The 19,382-nt window shown below is 36.8% G+C and overlaps 1 protein-coding gene across 2 annotated transcripts in view; it reads left to right on the forward strand.

Moving 5' to 3' along the window:
- CWF19L2 (CWF19-like 2, cell cycle control (S. pombe)) overlaps window positions 1–16,816 on the forward strand; it is an 87,364-nt gene extending 70,548 nt beyond the window's left edge. For both annotated transcript variants that reach the window (XM_014532895.1, XM_014532896.1), the window contains 4 exons: window positions 3,355–3,510; window positions 5,798–5,878; window positions 14,305–14,406; window positions 16,136–16,816. In XM_014532895.1, coding sequence (XP_014388381.1) covers window positions 3,355–3,510; window positions 5,798–5,878; window positions 14,305–14,406; window positions 16,136–16,279 — 483 coding nt within the window. In that variant the 3' untranslated portion in view covers window positions 16,280–16,816. The remainder of the gene's footprint in view (window positions 1–3,354; window positions 3,511–5,797; window positions 5,879–14,304; window positions 14,407–16,135) is intronic.
- Window positions 16,817–19,382: the final 2,566 nt, after the last annotated feature.

A 19,382-nucleotide genomic window follows, 5' to 3' on the forward strand; every position in this document is an offset into this window, starting at 1 on the left:
TTTTCATTTTCATTTCAAAATTGTTTACTCATACCTACTTGATTTTTTTGTGATGTGACTTGATACATATTAAGAATTATAATGCCCTGTAGTATTGTTTACTTAAATGTATTATAAGGAATTTTAGTTCAAGTGTGTTACCTAAATGAGGAATAGCAATTAGGTGAGTAATCATAGCTTAGAAATGTAGAAAATAGTGATTACCCAAAGGGTGAAGTATTTTCCACTAGGAATATGGAAATTTTATGTTATCCCCATAACATGGGATCTCTATATCTCTCTGAAGCATAAAATAGTTTTGGTATCTTAATGAACTAAAGAGCTTTCTTCACTGTTTAGTTTTCATATAACTATAAAAAATGAATATTATTTAAATATGTATAGTATATTCATTATATTGAACTCCGGGGGCGAATCCTGCTTTAATGGAATTGGTAACCTCAAATTACACCATTAAACTCATATTTTAAAATTAAAGTCTTTTATATTCATAGAGCAGAAGTACTTACAATAGTATGTGTCCTCCTTGAAGCTATTAGCTTGATGTTTATATATTTTATAATATTGTACTATTCTTTTATCACTACTCATTTAGTACTTTTGAATTTTCATTTATAATTCATGACATCTTGAGTCTGTCTTCACTACTTCCAACAGTTAAGCCAGGGAAGGATTATGAACAATCAGGAAGGAAGGAAGTCTGTGAGATAATTTGGATTGCCTAAATTTTTATTATTGTTGTTGCCGCTTTTTATTCACTTTTTCCCTTCTTCAAAAATGTTTGGTTTTCAAATATATAGTTCCACTTATATAGAAAATAATTTTCCTTTTTCTAGCATATAAAATTATTTTCTCTCTACAGAACTAGAAAATGAAGTAAATAACAATTAATTGAAAATATTTATAATAAATAAAAATTTACAAACATAGTAACAGTTAACAAAATAGAGATAATCTAATAAACTATATTCTAAAGCTAAATTTGCATATTTCCCATTTGATTTTGTTTTTTAGTTGTTTTGTCCATATAATATGAGGCGTAGGAAGGTAACTATTTGGGACATATATTTCAGCAGCGGGAACAACAGGGTTAACTATCGTCACTTTCTGGTTCAGCAGCAGCTTCAGTCATATCCCTGATGTCAGTGAATTGCCCATCTTGTCATTCTTCAGTTAGGGTGCAAATAAAACCTAACTCACAGAACTTTGCAACAGCAAAAGTTAATTTCTTATATCATAGTCCAGTCTGGATTGGACAGACAGTTCTCTAAGGCAGGTCACCTGTAAGCAGTAATTCAGGCATCCAGCTCCATCTCCGATAAGGCTGTTCTGTGTGGAGTCCTTCTCTTTCAGCACCTGGGATGGAAGACAGTGAACATGAGAAGGCACGCTGCCTCTGAGCTGCATCAACACCCAGGTCATACATATTGTTTCTACATGCATTCATTGCTCAGAACTTAATATGGCCCCACCTAAGCCCCAGAGAGGCTGGGAAATTTGGTTTTCTTGTGTGCCCAGGAAGAGTGAAGGTGGGGGGTAGGGGACGGGAATAGATTAACCAAAGAATTTATATGCATATATGCATAGCCCTTAGACAGACAGTAGTGTGGGGAAGGCCTGGAGAGGGGGTGGGAATGGGGTGGAGGGGGTCAGTGGGGGAAAGATGGGGGACATCTGTCATACTTTCAACAATAAAGATAAAAAAGAGACTATGTTCAACTTAATTATATTGCTGCAGTCAGAAATGAAAAGTGAATCCCATGCTTGTTGTTACTAAGTACCTTTCTAGTTCACCTCAAATTATAATTATTTGGTCCTTTCCTCCCTTCCTCCCTCCCTCCCTCCCTTCCTTTTCTACTTGCTCTTACTTCATAAAATGAGTGGAAGATGGAAAAGTGGTGAGTGACAAGAGTAGATGAGCAGTGGAGGCCTGGCTGGGACCAGATTGTTCATCCCCTACCCACAGTAATAAGTAGCCTCTTCGCTTTTTGGGTATCAACAGAGGCTGAGTGGGGAACTTGAACTTCTAGGCAATGTCTCAGCAGCAACCTGGTCAAATCTCCAGAGAATTATGCTAAATGAAAAACACCAACCCCAAAAGATTGTGTGATTCAATTTATATAATTTTCCTGAAATGACAGAATTAAAGAAAGTAGAACAAAGTGGTTGTTGCCAGGGTTTAAGAAAGGAGATGGGGGTTGGAGTGAGTGTGACTAGAAAAGGGCAACAGGAGACATCCTCATAGTATTGGAGTCGCTCTGTATCTTGACTGCATCAAAATTAGTATCTTGCTTGTCTGTGCTTTTGTAAAATGTTACCATGGGGGGAAGCTGGGTTAAGAGCACAAGGGATTGCTCTGTATTATTTCTACATGTAATCTATATCATAAGAAGATAACTTTAATTAAGATATTTAAAAATTATAAATCAAGCTGATAAATCTAAATAAAAATTGTTTAATTCCCCTACTTGGACAAATATACTTGCATAACACTCTACTAGACCAAGTTTGAATTTGTAATTCTCAGACCCCCTGGGGGTCTGCACATGATGCTGTGGGGAGAGTTGGCTTCTGGTCTTCAGCCCAGTGCTTCCCTTTCTTCTTCTAATCCCTGCCTTCTCCTATACTATGAGGGGTGTCCTGTGAATCCATGTTAAAGTCGTGGACTCCATGTCTAAGCTCCTCTACAAACAACTGTCCCTCAGGTCAAGGAGTGTGAAATGTGAATAAAATAAATAAGTAAAAAATTAAAAAAAATAATGATTTTGTAATAATGATGAGCTATTTGGGAAAAGAAAGTACTCTTTTCATCTTTAGTATATTTGATTTTCATATTCTTGGTAGGACTGGAAATAGGGGATTGCTTGAATACACAAGGTTACAAATGAAGGGTCAGCAGACATGTAAGGGAACCAGCAAATGAAGATGCTGTGAGCATAGGGAAACAATTAGAAGTGAATTCTGCTTGTCTGTTACTGAATTAAAGGAAGCCTGCTTGCTCAGGGTACCTTTTTTGGCATATGGATGTTATTCTATATTTTACTGTAATTTCTGCATATTTTACCACCTGAATTTGATTTGATCTCTTTCGTTATTTTAGTTTATTGGAACCATTTCATTTATACATAAAACTATGCAGTGTGAATTTCAGTTTAAAAAATGTTGCTTAAATATGTGAAATTATGTACTGGATGTAGAAAGTAAAGCAGCTACAAAGTAACATTACTGAGTTCAGATATAGTTTACAATTTGTCTTTTATTTTAAAGGGATTCATTGTACTTTTAATTATTTTCATATTTTGAATCTTCTGTTAAGTGCTTTCTTTACCTTTCTTTATATTTCCCTTTCTTCAGATGTTTAGAAAATCATTGGTAAAGATGTTTGAAGATAAAGGGTTGGATTGCATCTTTTTAGAAACTAACATGAGCATGAAGAAACAATATCATATGGTTTATGAATGCATTCCTCTCCCAAAGGAAGTGGGTGATATGGCTCCCATCTATTTTAAGGTATTTATAGATAGTCTTTACATGTGTACTTGTATTTTGCTACAGTGCAGTTTTATGAATACAGTTATCTTTATTCTGTATTTTTTCTCCAATGTACTTAAATAAAATTTTATGTTATATAAAGACATAAAGTAAATCACAAAAAATTCTTTATAAATTTCTATGGAAAGAAATTTTGGATTTTGGCCTTGAAAAGCATGCTTTTTTATAAGTGTGCATATAATATCAAATGATAATTTATAATTACTATTCCAATTTCTCATTTCTCAAATGAAAAATAGTTTTACCTTGAGTATTTCCAAGTCAAAATTATAGTCATAACTTTAGAAAACTTATCACTGAAATTCATGAGAGCCATAGACAGTTATATACAAACAGTACAAATAGCAATTGCTAAAGCAAGTTATTGCTGTAAGTTTTAGTATTTCATACCTCATTATGCTATTTATAAAGAGAAACTAATATCTTACTTTGACATACATTTTTGGATATATAGTAAATGACTACACTTCTTGGTTAAGTGTTTTAATATTCAAGAAACTTACTAAATAGCATGTGTTTGATGCTGACCTGAATACAATATAGTTTAATAGACTAATATAAATACATAAATATAGAACCATATATGAAATAGTAACATGCACAATAAAGAAAGGAGGTAATGTTTTGTGAGATACTGTTGGAAGACTTGCAAATGCAATGTTTAGACAGTATAGGATGGCAATGTAAATCCTATGTTAAAGAAAATCAGTTGAGAGATTATTATACTGTTCTTCAGTGGGTTTTGTTTGTTTGTTTGTTGTTTTGTACTTCCTCGGTATAGTCCTGATTGATTGTGACTGTAGGCGTTGAGGTATGGGCACACCATATGATCGTTAAAGATGCGTTTATTGGATTTGGCTTAAATTTTTGTTTTTGTTAAACCTCATCCAAGGATATTTTCCCATTGATTTTTAGGGAGAGTGGAAGATTGAGGGAAAGAGAGAAACATAGATGTGAGAGAAACACATCGATTGGTTGCCTACTACATGAGCCCTGACCAGGGCCTGGGCTGGGGAAGAGCCTGCGACCAAGGTATGTGCCCTTGACTGGAATTGAACCCGGGACTCTTTGGTCCACAGGCTGACTACTGAGCCAAATTGGGTAGAGCGGATTTGGCTTAAATTTTATAAAGAATGTGCTACATTATAGTGCCAACACAAGTAACCCATGCCTTTTATTTTTATTTTTTAATGTATTTTTATTGATTTCAGAGGAGGAGAGAGGGAGAGAGAGGTAGAAACATCAGTGATGAGAGAGAAACATTGAGCAGCTGCCTCCTGCACGCCCCCCACTGAGGATGAAGCCTGACAACCCGCTGAGCCAAACCAGCTAGGGCAACCCATGCCCTTTAAATAGGGAGCAGCAGTATATCTGATGTTTTTAAATTGTGCTTATTTGAATGTTAATTTCATCATTAGAAGTTGCTTCATTAATTACAATCCTATATAATAAAAGGCTAATATGCAAATTGTCCCCTCACCCAGGAATTTGACCCGGAGTTTGACCAGGGAGCGGGGCCAGCTGGCCAACCACCTGTGGGTCTTCCCCCCGGCCGGCAGGCCCAGCCTGAATCGCCCTGGTTGGGGCAGGTTGGCCAGACCCCACCTGTGCACAAATTCGTGCACCGGGCCTCTAGTACTGTATAAAAAAGAGATTATTTTATACTTATCACCCTAGCCTTTCTTTCTATTAAACATTTCTTTACCATAAATTTTAGTCTATTGCTTAGACTAGAAAGTATTATATTGCCATTTCTGTGTTTTTTCCCTCCCTGCACTTTTACTTCTTTGTTATATGGCCAGAAATAGTTTTAACTACTTGGTTGCTAGAAGGCATAGAAATTACTCTTTTCATATTTGGAAGAAGAGCAATAAAACGAAATGTATTTATTTGTAGTAGATGTCTATGAATGGAGGAAGGAATTTGTCACCTTTTATGTCCACAATTTTGTGCAATAGTAAATTGGTTGGTTGTATTAAAGATGGTTTTTGTCATGTAAAGTTGAGCTGAACTTAACTTCAGTACAAGAGTTAAGAATGAGAAAACTATCTCTTGACTAAAATATAGGACTTTTAAAAAAATCAAGAAGTTCCAATTTTAAGTAAGACAAATTAAAGCTTGTCCACTCAAAATAATGACTTACCATGTATAATATACCCTGTAATTCATTTACTGTATTTGAGTTTTTTAAACTGTGTTATTGTATTTGCATATTATTTTTCATTAACAAATGCCTGTTTCTTAGAAAGCCATAATGGAATCTGACGAGGAGTGGTCTATGAACAAGAAATTGATTGATCTGTCTTCCAAAGATATCAGAAAGTCTGTAAGTATTTTTTTTCTAATATAAGAAATTACCCTAGTGTTAAGGATCTTCATTAATTTCCACATCTTATTTGAGAAAGGAACCGTTTGGCTGAGTGACCAAATGTGAAGTAACTGATTCTACAGGTGAAGAAGAAATTCTTTTCATTCTGCCTGATCTAGCAAATGCATATTTGTTCAGATGCTTACTGGAATGTTTATTCCTGCCCTTCCTGCCCTCTGGCATTGCAGTCAGCCATCAGACCCTGCCACGAGCGTTCCTGTCCTGGGCATCTCGGCCACAGTGGGACAGTGGTGAGCGAGGCTTTCTTGTCACAGAAATAGAATGAGAGGCCTTTTCCTAGAGGCTCTATTTTGAATTTGGAACTCGTTTTTTGTTATTGTTTTAAGTGATTTTTTAGAGAGAGAGGGAGAGAGAGAGAGAGAGAGAGAGAGAGAGAGAGAGAGAGAGATGAATGAATATCATCGATTTTGTTGTTCCACTTGTTAATGCATTCATTGGTTTCTTCTTGTGTGTGCCCTGACCTGGGATGGAACCTACCCTACCACCTTGGCATATGGGGATGCCCTAACTACCTGGCTACCCACCTGGACTCATTTCTTTTTTGTTGCTGTTTTCTTATTCAAAGGTTTTCTGTTATATCCCTTTCAAGTAGTTGAGTTAGAGTACAGGTTTATTATGGGGAGTTTTCCCACCATTTTTCATAGTTTAATACTGATTTACAGGTCAACTTTTTAAAATGTTGATTTTGAGAATGCGCTTATTAAAGCTGGGACAGTGACACAAGGAAGGACTTGAGGTAGAAGAAGCAACAGGAGAGCCGAGGCTGGGCTGCTCTGGCTCACTGAGAACTCAGAGAAAAGGGGGCCTTGGAGGCAGGTTCAGGGTTTAGCCCGGGACAAGCTGCTGCTGCCCAGTGCTCCCCTGGTTGCAGGTCTCGTGGGGTCCCTTAGAGTCTAGGAGACAACACGTGTGGGAGCAGAGGGGGAGGGAAAGGCACAGGCATGCTTCTGGGAGGGGGAGCACGCCCAGATCAACTTTTAGATGTAAGGTTCACATAAGTTGAGTAATTTTTTAATGACCTTTCTCTTTTCTAGAAATAGAAATGGAATGAAATAAAGATAGAATTCTGAATTCTGTTTTATTTTTCTATTAAAAATGTAATTTAGTCTACAGATGTTTATTGAGTGCCTCCTATTTACCAGGCACTATTTAGGTGCTTTTCATGCATAGTGGAACAAAACAGAGGTGATCCCTGACTTGATGGAGCTTATATTTAGGGCAGGATTTGGGAACCTCAGGCTGTGCGCTGAATCCAGCCTGCTGCCTGCTTGTGTGGAACACAGCTGCACCCATTTGTTTATGTATTATCTTTGGCAGGTTTCATGCTATAAGCACAGGGTTGAGTGTTATGACAGAAATTATGATCTGCAAAGCCTCCAAATAGTTTATTTAAATGGAAACTTTTATAAGTTTCTTAAGTTTGCCGACCCTGTTCTAGTAGTAGATATCACTAGAACATTTTTCTCCCATTTCTTCTTTTGGGAAGCTAGACTCCTGATACATGTGAATGATAGGATTCCTTACTACATTTATTATATCCCAGTCAAAATATTCAAATTTCATGCATTATCGAAGATAGTTTTAATTCAGAGGTAAAATATTCTCTACAATCTTTTTCTTTTCCTTTGCTAGTGAATGGAGCTAGACAATATACTTAAAAACAATACATAAAAATTCTCCTAAATGTCCTACATACTTCTGTCTTATGAGCTTATAGAAAAAGGTAGCTAATGTATGCACATCTTTTGTGCCTGTTTTTCACTTCGCATATCATAATTTCCAATGCCATTAAATATTCTTTTAGAACATGATTTTCATGGCAGTCAAAAATAATGTATTTTGAAGTAGAAATTTTAAAAGAAATGTTTTATTCTCCATTTGCTACACAGCATATGCAGTTTTTGTACTGGTAAACCATCACCTACTTATTATAAGTTTGTTTTTAAAACTTAGATAAGTATTTAAATACCCAGAGGGTTTTAATATTTTAACTTAACCAGTATGGAAAATAAGAAAAAGATACCCAGTCCTTAGTAGTTGTGTATTCAACTTTGATATAGCACCAATCGCTTTTTCTAAGTCCTGCATAGTGCTGCATCTGAGAGTCACAGCAGGTGAGGAAGGAGCCAGATGAGTTTTTGAGGTCCATCTTAGCTTTAGGATTTAGTAATTATGTGATAGAATTGTGAATAGAACTTGAGTATAAGAATAATTCCAAAGCAGGTCAATTATTAGGTTAACAAGCTTTCTAGTATCATTTTAAAATAATAAAAGTGTTTTGAGCATGAAGTAAACAATCTTGAGTTATTTTGACATTTTTATTCTGAAACACACACACACACACACACACACACACACACACACACACACACAAAACCCTCATTATACGTGTTTTAAGAGCTTTTTGTCCTTGGTAGTTTCATAAAGTATTTGACCTGCCTTATTGGAGCTTTTATCCATTATTTGCCAACATATTCATGGCAAATAATGGATAATTGATTTTTTTTTCATAATTTGTGTTTCTCTACCGATTAGTGACGTTGAGCAGTTTTTCATGTATCTCCTGGCCATTTGTATGTCCTTTTTGGAGAAATGTCTATTCAGGTATTTTGCCCATTTTTAAATTGGATTGTTCGTCTTCTTTTTGTTGATTTGTATGAGTACTTTATAAATTTTGGATATTAACCCCCTTATCAGATGTATTATTGGCAAAAAGGTCCTCCCATTCAGTGGGTTTCCTTTTCAATTTGATGGTGGTTTCTTTGCTGTGCAGAAGCTTTTTATTTTGATATAGTTCCTTTTGTTTATTTTCTCCTTAGTTTCCTTTGCCCTAGAAGATGTATCCGTAAACATATTGCTATATAAGATGTCTGAGATTTTACTGCCTATGTTTTCTTATAAGATTTTTATGGTTTTATGCCTTACATTTAAGTCTTTTATCCACCTTGAATTTATCTTGTGTATGGTGTAAGTTGGTGGTCTAGTTTCATCTTTCTTCAAGTGTCTGTCCAGTTTTCTCAGCACCATTTGTTGAAGAGACTGTCTTTACTCCATTGTATGTTCTTGCCTCCTTTGTCAAATATTAATTGACTATAATGATGTGTCAATTTCTGGGGTCTCTGTTCTGATCCATTGGTTTATATGCCTGTTCTTGTGCCAGTACCAGGCTGTTTTGGTTACAATGACTTTGTAGAGCAGTTTGATATCTGGTATTGTGTTCCCTCCTACTTCGTTCTTCTTTCTCAAGATTGCTGCAGCAATTCAGGGTCTTTTATGGTTCCATATATATTTTTGGAGTATTTGTTCTAACTCTGTGAAGTATGCTGTTGGCGTTTTAATATGGATTGCATTGAATTTGTAAATTGCTTTGGGTAGTATAGACATATTAATGATATTACATGGTGTATACACTTGCATTTCTTTGTATCTTCCTCTATTTCTGTTTTCAATGTCCTATAGTTTTCCAAGTACAGGTCTTTTACCTTATTGGTTAAGTTTATTCCTAGATATCTTACTTTTCTTTTGTTGCAATGGTAAATGGGATTGCTGTTTTTTTAAAATATTTTAATATCTATATTTTTTATTGATTTCAGAGAGGAAAGGAGAGGGAGAGAGAGAGATAGAAATATTGATGAGAGAGAATCATTGATCGGCTGCCTCCTGCACACCCCTAGTGGGGATTGAGCCTGCAACCGAGGCATGTGCCCTTTACTGGAATTAAACCCGGACCCTTCAGTCCCCAGGCTGACGCTCTATCCACTGAGCCAAACCAGCTAGGATAGTTGTCGGCAAACTCATTAGTCAACAGAGCCAAATATCAACAGTACAACGATTGAAATTTCTTTTGAGAGCCAAATTTTTTAAACTTAAACTATATAGGTAGGTACATTGTTATTAACTTAATTAGGGTACTCCTAAGGCTTAGGAAGAGCCACACTCAAGGGGCCAAAGAGCCGCATGTGGCTCGTGAGCCGCAGTTTGCCGACCACGGGGCTAGGACAATGGGATTGCTGTTTTAGTTTCTCTTTCTGAGAGTTCATTATTGGTGTATAAAAATGCCATAGATTTGTGGATGTTGATTTTGTATCCTGCTACCTTGCCAAATTCATTTATTAAGTGTAGTAGTTTCCTGGTGGAGACTTTAGGGTTAACTATGTGCAATATCATGTCATCTGCAAATAATGACAGTTTTATTTCCTCCTTTCCAGTTTGTATGCATTTTATCTCTTCTTTTTGTCTGATTCCTGTGGCTAGGACTTCCAGTGCTATGTTGAATAAGGGTGAAAGTGAGCATCTTTGTCTTGTGCCTGTTCTTAAGGGAAATGCTTTTAGTTTTTGCCCATTGAGTATTATGATGGCTGTAGGTTTTTCGTATATGACCTTTATTATGTTGAGGTATGATCCTTCTATGCCCACTTTACTGAGAGTTTTTATCAAAAAATGGTGCTGTATTCTGTTGAATACTTTTTCTGAATTTATTGATATGATCATGTGGTTTTTATCTTTCAATTTGTTTATATGATGTGTCACATTTATTGATTTGTGAATATTGTACCAGCCTTGCATCCCTGGAATAAATCCCACTTGATCATGGTGTATGACCTTTTTAATATATTGCTGGATCTTATTTGCTAATATTTTGTTAAAGATTTTAGCATCTTTTTTCATCAGGGATATTGGCCTGTAATTTTATTTCTTTGTAGTGTCTTTATCTGGTTTGTAATTAGGATAATGCTAGCCTCATAAAAAGAGCTTGGAAGTGTTCCTTCCTCTTGAATTTTTTGGAATAGTTTAAGGAGGATAAGTGTTAGTTGTTTTTGAATGTTTGGTAAAATTTATCTGTAAATCCATCCAGTCCAGGACTTTTGTTTGCTGGAAGTTTTTAAATTACTGCTTCAATTTCATCAGCTGTTATTGCCTATTCAGGTTTTCTGATTCTTCCTGATTGAGTTTTGGAAGATTGTATGTTTCTAGGAATTTGTCCATTTCACCCAGATTATCCAGTTTGTTTACACACAATCCTTTGTATTTCTGTGGTTTCCGTTGTTATATCACCTCTTTCATCTCTGTTTATATTTATTTGTTTCTTGATGAGTCTGGCTAGAGGTTCATCAATCTTGTTTATCTTTTCAAAGAACCAGCTCTTGTATTTATTGATCTTTTGTACTGTTTTCTTAGTCTCTGTCATTTATTTCTGTTCTGATCTTTATTATTTCCTTCCTACTTCTATAGGCTCTTCTTGCTGTTCTCTTTCTAGTTTATTTAGTTGTAGGATTAGATAGTTTATTAGTACTTTTTCTTGTTTCTTGAGGTAGGCCTGAAGTGCTATGAACTTTTCTCTCAGGACTGCTTTCGCCATGTCTCAAAGGTTTTGGGTGGCTGTGTGTTCATTTTCACTTGTTTCCAGGAAGTTCTTTATTTCTTGCTTGATCTCGTTGGTAACCATTCATTGTTTAATAACATGCTATTAGCCTGCATGTGTTTGAATGTTTTTGAGTGTTTTTATTTTAGTTGATTTCTAAGTTCATACCGTTGTGATCTGAGAAGATTCTTGGTATTATATCAGTCTTCTTGAATTTCTATAGACTTGTTTTATGCCCTAATATGTGGTCTATCTTTGAGAATGTTCCATGTGCACTTGAGAAGAATGTATATTCTATTGCTTTGATGTGAAATGTTCTGTAAATATCACTTAGATCCACGTGATCTAGTGTTATTTAAGGTCCCTGTTTCCTTGTTAATTTTTTGTCTGGAAGATTTATCCAGTGATGTCAGTGGGTTGTTCAAGTCCCCCATTATGACTGTATTGCTGTCAGTCTCTCCTTTAAGGTCCATCAAGAGTTGTTTAATGTACTTGGATGCTCCTATATTGGATGCATATATGTTTACAAGGGTTATATTTTCTTGTTGAATCATTACCTTTAGTATTATGAAGTGGCCTTCTTTGTCTCTTATGATGGTCTTCATTTTGAAGTCTATTTTGTCAGATACGAGTATTGCTACCCCAGCTTTTTTTTTCATTTCCATTTGCCTGGGAAAATTTTTTCCCATCCCTTCACTCTCATCTTGTATGAGTATTTTGTTTTGAGGTGGGTCTCTTGTGGACAACATATGTTTGTGACATGTTTTTGTATCCATTCAGCTATTCTATGTCTTTTGATTAGAGCATTTAATCCATTTCCATTTAAGATTATTATTGATAGGTACTTATTTATTGCCATTTTAATTCAATATGCCTATGTTTCTCTCTATGTATTTTTTCTTCTCATTATAGCAGTTCCTTTAGCATTTCTTGCAGTGCTGGTTTAGTGGTAATAAACTCTGTTAGCTTTTTTTTTTTTTTTTTTTTTTGCCTTGGAAGCTCTTTATTTCACCATCTATTTTGAATGATAGCCTTGCTGGATATAGTAATCTTGGTTTCAGAATCTTGCTTTTCATTACCTTGAACCCTTCACGCCATTCCCTTCTGGCTTGTAGAGTTTATGATAAAAGATAGCTGACAGCCTTATGGGAGCTCCTTTGTAGGTAACAATTATTTTTCTGTTGCTGCCTCTAAAATTCTATCTTTGTCTTTAATTTTTGGCATTTTAATTAGGATGTGTCTGGGTGTGGGCCTGTTTGGGTTCTTCTTGCTTGGGACTCTCTGTGCCTTCTGAACTTGTATGACTTTTTCCTTCACCAGGTTAGGGTAGTTTTCTATCATTATTTCTTCAAACAAGTTCTCTATCCCTTGCTCACTTTCTTCACCATCTGGAACTCCTATGATGTGAGTATTGTTACATTTCACATTGTCCCACAACTCCCTTAAGCTGTCCTGTTTTTCTTTTTGTTTCTCTGATTGAGTGATTTTTTTTTTCCACCCTGTCTTCTAATTCACCAATTCATCTGATCCTAGGCTTCCCCTAATTTTCTGTTTATTCTTTCCATTGTGTTCTTTATTAGTGCTATGCCATTCTTCATTTCCGACTGGTGTTTTTTCATAGTTTCTGTATCTTTTTTTATGCAGTTGTTCATCCTTGCAATAATTATTCTGAACGCCATATCCTGATAATTGTTGGATGTCCATTTCGTTTAGCTCTTCTCCTGGAGAATTCTCTTGTTCTTTCATTTGGGGCTTGGTTGTTTTTTTTTTTTCTTTTTTGTTTGTTTGTTTTTTGTCTTCTCATTTGGCTGCCTGTTTGGGTTTGTGTCTGTGTATTAGGTAGATCTGCTACGACTCCCAATCTCTAGCGCATGACAATGTCAGACGCTGTTGGTGACTGGCCCTGAGTACCCTGTTTGGAGCTATCAGCAATGCACAGCTTGTGGCTCCTTCTGCTGGTGCTCAGTGCCTTTGGAAAGGACCAAGATGTGCGCCGAGGTCTGCTTTCCCTAGCTCCAGGCTTTGAATTAGATCAGGCAAGGACTAAAAACCACCAGAGACCCACTTCTGCCTACAGTCTGATTGTTATTCAGTCTCAATTAGCCTCAGGCTGTTAACCACAGCAAGATGTAGATTCCACAGGGTGTGGTGAGAGGTTTTCCAAGAGGGTGCGGTAGTTGCTGCACCCACAGGCAAAAGTTGCCTGGGGAATGACTCAGCACAGGAAATCGGGGTGGCTGCCTTCCGATCTCTAAACCCAGGGTCCCCAACCTTAGAATTTCCTCACACAGCTCTAATTCACTCTGCCCTCTCTCTGTCAGAACCCAAGGTGAGTGGCTGTACATGAAAATGTGTATTGGCCCTTTAAGAGGGTTCCTGCATTTCCAGCTGTCTCTCCCTGGCAGACAGCAACCCTGCTGCTTTTCACAGCCAGATGTTATGTGGGCACCTTTCTCTGTTCTAGTACCCTCTGCTAGGTGGCCCTAGTTCTCAGTGGGAACCCCTGCAGCTGAGATATCCCTCCAGAATTTCATCTGCTGCCTGTGGGAGCCCGGCCAGCCCTTTCACGCCTAACCCTTCCTACAGCCACGATGGGATCTCCACTTTCCGTCCTTGGTTATCAGGATTTTCTCTAGCCAGTCTTCAGTTGATTATTCAGGATGGTTTTCCTGTATTTTAGTTGTATGCCAGTTTGGTCCTGGGAGAGTCATTGTAGTTTCCACTTACTCTGCCGCCATTTTGGATTCCTAAAAAATAATTGGTTTTGATGAAATTATTGAATTATGAAGAGCTATCTGGTTGAAAGGCTACCAAATGAAATGTGTTTCATAGAGTGTTAGGTCATTGCCTCAATATTTCTAGATTAGAAATTTAACTTTTTAATTTTTTTACTTTTTCTTGAGGGATACTTAGTTACTGACATGCCAGACAGCAAAAAGAGGGGTTAAGCATGACTTCCTGATTTTGTGTGCATTTACATGTGATTTATTTATTTATTTAGGTGCCTAAAGGCTTACCTTACTTCTCTGTGGATTTCGGTCTTCAAGGAGGGTTTGCTCATGTCATTGAAGATCAACACAAATTCCCTCATTACTTTGGAAAGGTATGCTCACTAATTTAATAACATTCGAGTGTTTAGCCATTTAGTAGCACTTTTCTTTTGAAGGGAAGTCAAAACTTCAGTCACGGTATACAGTGAGGTTGGTGAGTACTGTTCCACCCATTTTTTAGAGGGACAACCTAGCATCTATTAATAACATTAATCCAGGATATTTGTTACAGTCAGGAATGTCGCTTTGGAACCAAAGATTTGTTGTCAGTGTTAACAATGACTGTAGTGTTTTTCTGTGGAATCAGCCAGCCTCGTGCTGAGAATGGTAGTTGCTAACATTTACTGAGGGTTTACACTGACACAGGTGTTGTTCTGAGCACTCATTTAATTCTCACAATAACATTATTATATAGATATTGTTATTACTTTCATTTTATAGATGAAGAAACTGAGCTTCAGAGAGGTTATATAACTTGCCCAACATAATTTGCTAATAAATGGCAGAACCAAGGGTACATGCACTCATCATTGAACTAGAGAGCAAATGATTTCACCTCTTCATTTATAAGTAAGCATTGTATATTTCAAGAATCATACATGACTCATTTTATACATCGTTTCTGGGAAGATACTGGAGTGTAGATCTTCCAGGGCCAGTAGGTTCTTTTCACTACTACAAGTTGCCTTCTAGGGGTGTAGTCCTCCCATGTGTCTGCTGAGATTCTGGGTGGTGGGTAAGCCAGCGTCAGGAATTAGAATAAAATTAACATAACCACTTAGGCAGTCTAAATAAGTCCAGGCAGTAATAGCTCTACAAGTGACCTTTCACTGTAGGGTAGCTCCACCTTTCCTCTCAGATCGTCCTGTACTTAGAGGAGCCTTGATGAATTCCCAGGGTTCCCTGTGCTCCCTCCCCACTTTATCTCCTATCAAAGACCATCTTCTACAGTGAAGAAGGGACATGTCAAGAGGAATCTCAACCCCTGAGGTTTGGATTAGAAACTTTTTATGCTGCTGTCCTTAAAGGGTTAACCAGGGTCCCAAAATCACATGCATCTTTGAACTGTTGAGATATATTACAGAAACTTGTTTGAGAATTTTCACAATATTTTTTTCCAGAGTTAAGTAGAGAGAAATTTGTTTTCATTGTTCTGAAACATTCTGTTATTCAGTAATGACAGAATTTTGTCATTGAACATGACAAAATTTACTTTTTTAAAACTTCATTCTAGTGAAATTGAAGTAAATTATCATTTATTTTATTTTTTATAAATGCTTAGAATTTTATTTTTTCCATCACCATTTATTCCCTCTATGCCCTCTTCCACCTCCACCTTCCCTCCTCCCTGCCGCAATTGGTTTATAAATATACTGGGTAGCAGAGCGAACATTAGCCTGAGATTCAACTACAGTTGAACAACCAAGTTAATAATTATTAGAGGTTGATTAGTTTTTCAAACCAGAGCAGCTAATAAGGATCAAATAAATTAAATTTCACTTTCTCTTCCTCCTTTTGCTGCTGTCTGGTAAATGTGCCAATAGGCAACAAAATGGACAAATTGCTTGACAGGGAGACTCCTAAGATTATAGGGTTTGCATAATTAGAACTAAGTGAAAACCAGATTTTTTTTTTTACCTTGAAACTAATCTTTATGTAAAATTTGAACATTTTCACTGAAACTACTTAATGCTATATTTAGTAGCAGAATAAAAAGTCGTTTCATTCCTGCTTTCAGCATTTATACATACATGTGTCTGTATTTTTCTCATTCTTTAAAAGGAAATCATTGGTGGGATGCTGGATATAGAGCCACGACTTTGGAGGAAAGGGGTCCGAGAAAGCTTTGAGGATCAGAGGAAGAAAGCACTGCAATTTGCTCAGTGGTGGAAACCATTTGACTTCACCAAAAGTAAAACATGTTGAATCATACCTTCCAGTGTTATTTCCTCTTCAGGTTCCTTTCAGTTTTATTTCCATTGTACCTAATAAGCAGCTGAGCCTCAGGTCCCAGGGAAGTCATGCTCTGGGTCTCTGACCACAGTGCATCACTGGATCGTGTCGTGTCCTTCCCCACCTGCTCCTGTGGACTTCATTGCTGTAACCCAGCGTAAGGCCAGCTGTGTCGGGTGACCTGCTCACGTTCCTGTTCTGTGCCTACGTCTTGGTGTACTGAACTATTCTGTGCATATATGGAAAGACTTTTCTGAAGGATTAGCCAGGAAGCATAACAAATCATGGGTTCAGAAGGAATTGGGTCACCGTCAAGGTTAAGTCCGTTGATTGACTTCTTTTGCACTTTTTAAATTAAGAGTTGGCATATTCAGTAATAATTGAAATTTCTTTTCATAGCATTTTATAGAAGATCTCTTAATTTTCTACCAGTAGCACATGTATCACTGCTATTCTTTTTATTAAAGGAAAAAGAATGTTCCAAAGTAATAAAGAATTAAATGAATTATAGCCTGTTCATAATTTGTTTGTTTTTATTTCTAGAATTTTTAAATAATGTTTTGAATTTTGGTGAGTTTAAAAATAATTGTTATAAGTAACACAATTTACAGTTTTTGGGATTTGTATGAAAGTTAAAAATTGTAGCCAAATAATCATTTTTGTGTTGTATTGGTTACTACAAACCTCTTAAGTAATGAGAGCATGCTAAATGTCAGGAGCACATTCCATCCTCCCCCACTTGATCTAAGGCTCTTCATTTTCCTTTGTTCTCATACTTGGTGTCAAGAGAAAACTATATGCTTATAAATTATGGCCATGGTGTAAAAGGTCTACTTTTTTTAATATGGAAGATATTTTTGTAGTAAATCCTTCTTGGAAGATGTTGGTTTTTTTGGCGCTGAACTTTGACATTTTGTCATGAAATGTCAAATACCTAGGAATAGTGTGACATGTACTCTAGATTAATTCATAATTCTACATAGTTTTTATCATTATTACATAGTTATTTTTAATATTGACATGTTATTTCATTAGTATGTTACAAAAGAGAAATGTTTATGTTCTATCTCTAATTCTTAAATTTCACAATAAGTTGAAGTTTAATGGGTTCAGTTTTTTAATATTTGCAATTTAAATATGTTTATGAAATAGATACTTGATAGTATTTTATTTATTGCAGTTTTCAAACTTCAGGCTTTGCTGTGATGTCTTAGAGGAGTTTACGGTATAACATTCATTTATTCTGTGTTGGTGAATTAACAAACAATTATTTGCAGGGCATTTTGTTACTTGCTGGTAGTGGAAAAATAAAAAACTACTTACCTACTTTGAATAATTTTAGAGTTTAGTGGAGAAAGAGACATGCTCATAAATAATTATAGCACATTGTACAAGTTCTAAAATGAGATATGCACCAAGTGTGTGCAAGGACAGTGCTAAAGGACTGTTCCCATCCCTCTGTCTTCATTCTTAGCTGATGACCTTGTCCTGTTTTCCTGAGGAAATACAACCAAACAGAAGGGAATTTGTACCATATCTACCAATAGACCGGCCTCTGTACCCATCTATTATACATTCCCTCTTGCTAACTGTAGATAAGTTATTTTGTTACTCTTATTTAGGGCTAATCCACTCACTTATACACTGGATTTCATCCTTTTTCACCTTCAATTGCCCCTGTTTTCGTGGTGGTGTTAGGTTTTTCCTCTCTGTAAGATTACTTCTATTTAGCATACAAATCATTGTATAATATGTCAACACAAACCCTGGCATCCTATTCCCCTCAGCCATTTCTCGTCTCCAGTTGACAGCAAAACCCATTTTTTAAAAAAATATATTTTATTGATTTTTTAACAGAGAGGAAGGGAGAGGGATAGAGAGTTAGAAACATCGATGAGAGAGAAACATCAATCAGCCGCCTCCTGCACACCCCCCAACTGGGGATATGCCGGCAACCGAGGTACATGCCCTTAACCGGAATCGAACCTGAGACCCTTCAGTCTGCAGGCCGACGCTCTATCTACTAAGCCAAACAGGTTAGGGCAGCAAAACCCATTTTTAAAAATCTGTTTCTTCTACTAAAACTAATTATGTTAAGGTGCTTGGTGAACTTTCTACAGGGGCAACTCGAGTAGCTAATGCTCAGTGCTCGTGTTACTCTACCCATCAGCATCACTGACGTACTCGGTCACTCCCCTTCTTGAGACACTTTCTGTGCTTTGCTTCGCGAGCACCATCTGTTATTCATCCTCCTTCCTTATTGGCTGCATCCTCTCAATCTCCTGGCTGGTTCCTCTAATCTTTTCCACCTCTAAGTGTTGAAAATGCACGTTCTCAAACCTGTCTTTTCTCTAATTCACTCCTTCCCAAAGGAATCTCATCACTAAAAAGGTCTTAAATACCATTTTTAAGTTGGTTCCTTTATTCAACAAATATTTGAGTGTCTGTTTCTATATGTCAGTCACTGTTGTGCATGCAGGGGATATGTTAGTGAATAAAATAAAAATCCTTTGTGGAGTTCACACTGTATTGGGGAAGACAGAGACATTAGACATAATAAATAAATTATCTAGAAAATGTCAGAGGTGATAAGCACTATGGAAAAAGAATGGTAGAACAGAACAGGAGATTCTCCCAAGTTCATATCTTCCCTCTGGACCTCTTCACCGAACTCCAGAACGTATATCCAGACACCAACATGACATCTCCACTGTGTGTGTGTGTGTGTATGCAACAGGGATATCAAGACTGAACTCCATTTTTCTTCTTTGCTATTCACAGCAACCACTGTATTTTGTAGTTTTAGGCCTGAGGAATTTGGTCGGGGCTCAGCTAGATGACTTGTCTGCTTCAGGATGTCTGGGGCCTCCGCTGGAGGGGCTCAAACATCTGGAATGACTGGGGCCATGTGTGTAGGTCCTCTGTTCACAGGTCTGATGTCTGCACAGGAATGACGAGCAGCTAGCGATGGGCTGATCGTACTCTTCTTTATGGACGTGCTGTGTGGCTTCTGGCTGCCTCCAGAGCCACCATCCCAAAGACAGTTCCAAGAGAGAAGTGGAAGGTGCCATTTTTT

The sequence above is a fragment of the Myotis brandtii genome, unplaced genomic scaffold, assembly GCF_000412655.1.
Source record: "Myotis brandtii unplaced genomic scaffold, ASM41265v1 scaffold920, whole genome shotgun sequence".
In the NCBI taxonomy this organism is placed as follows: Eukaryota; Metazoa; Chordata; class Mammalia; order Chiroptera; family Vespertilionidae; genus Myotis; species Myotis brandtii.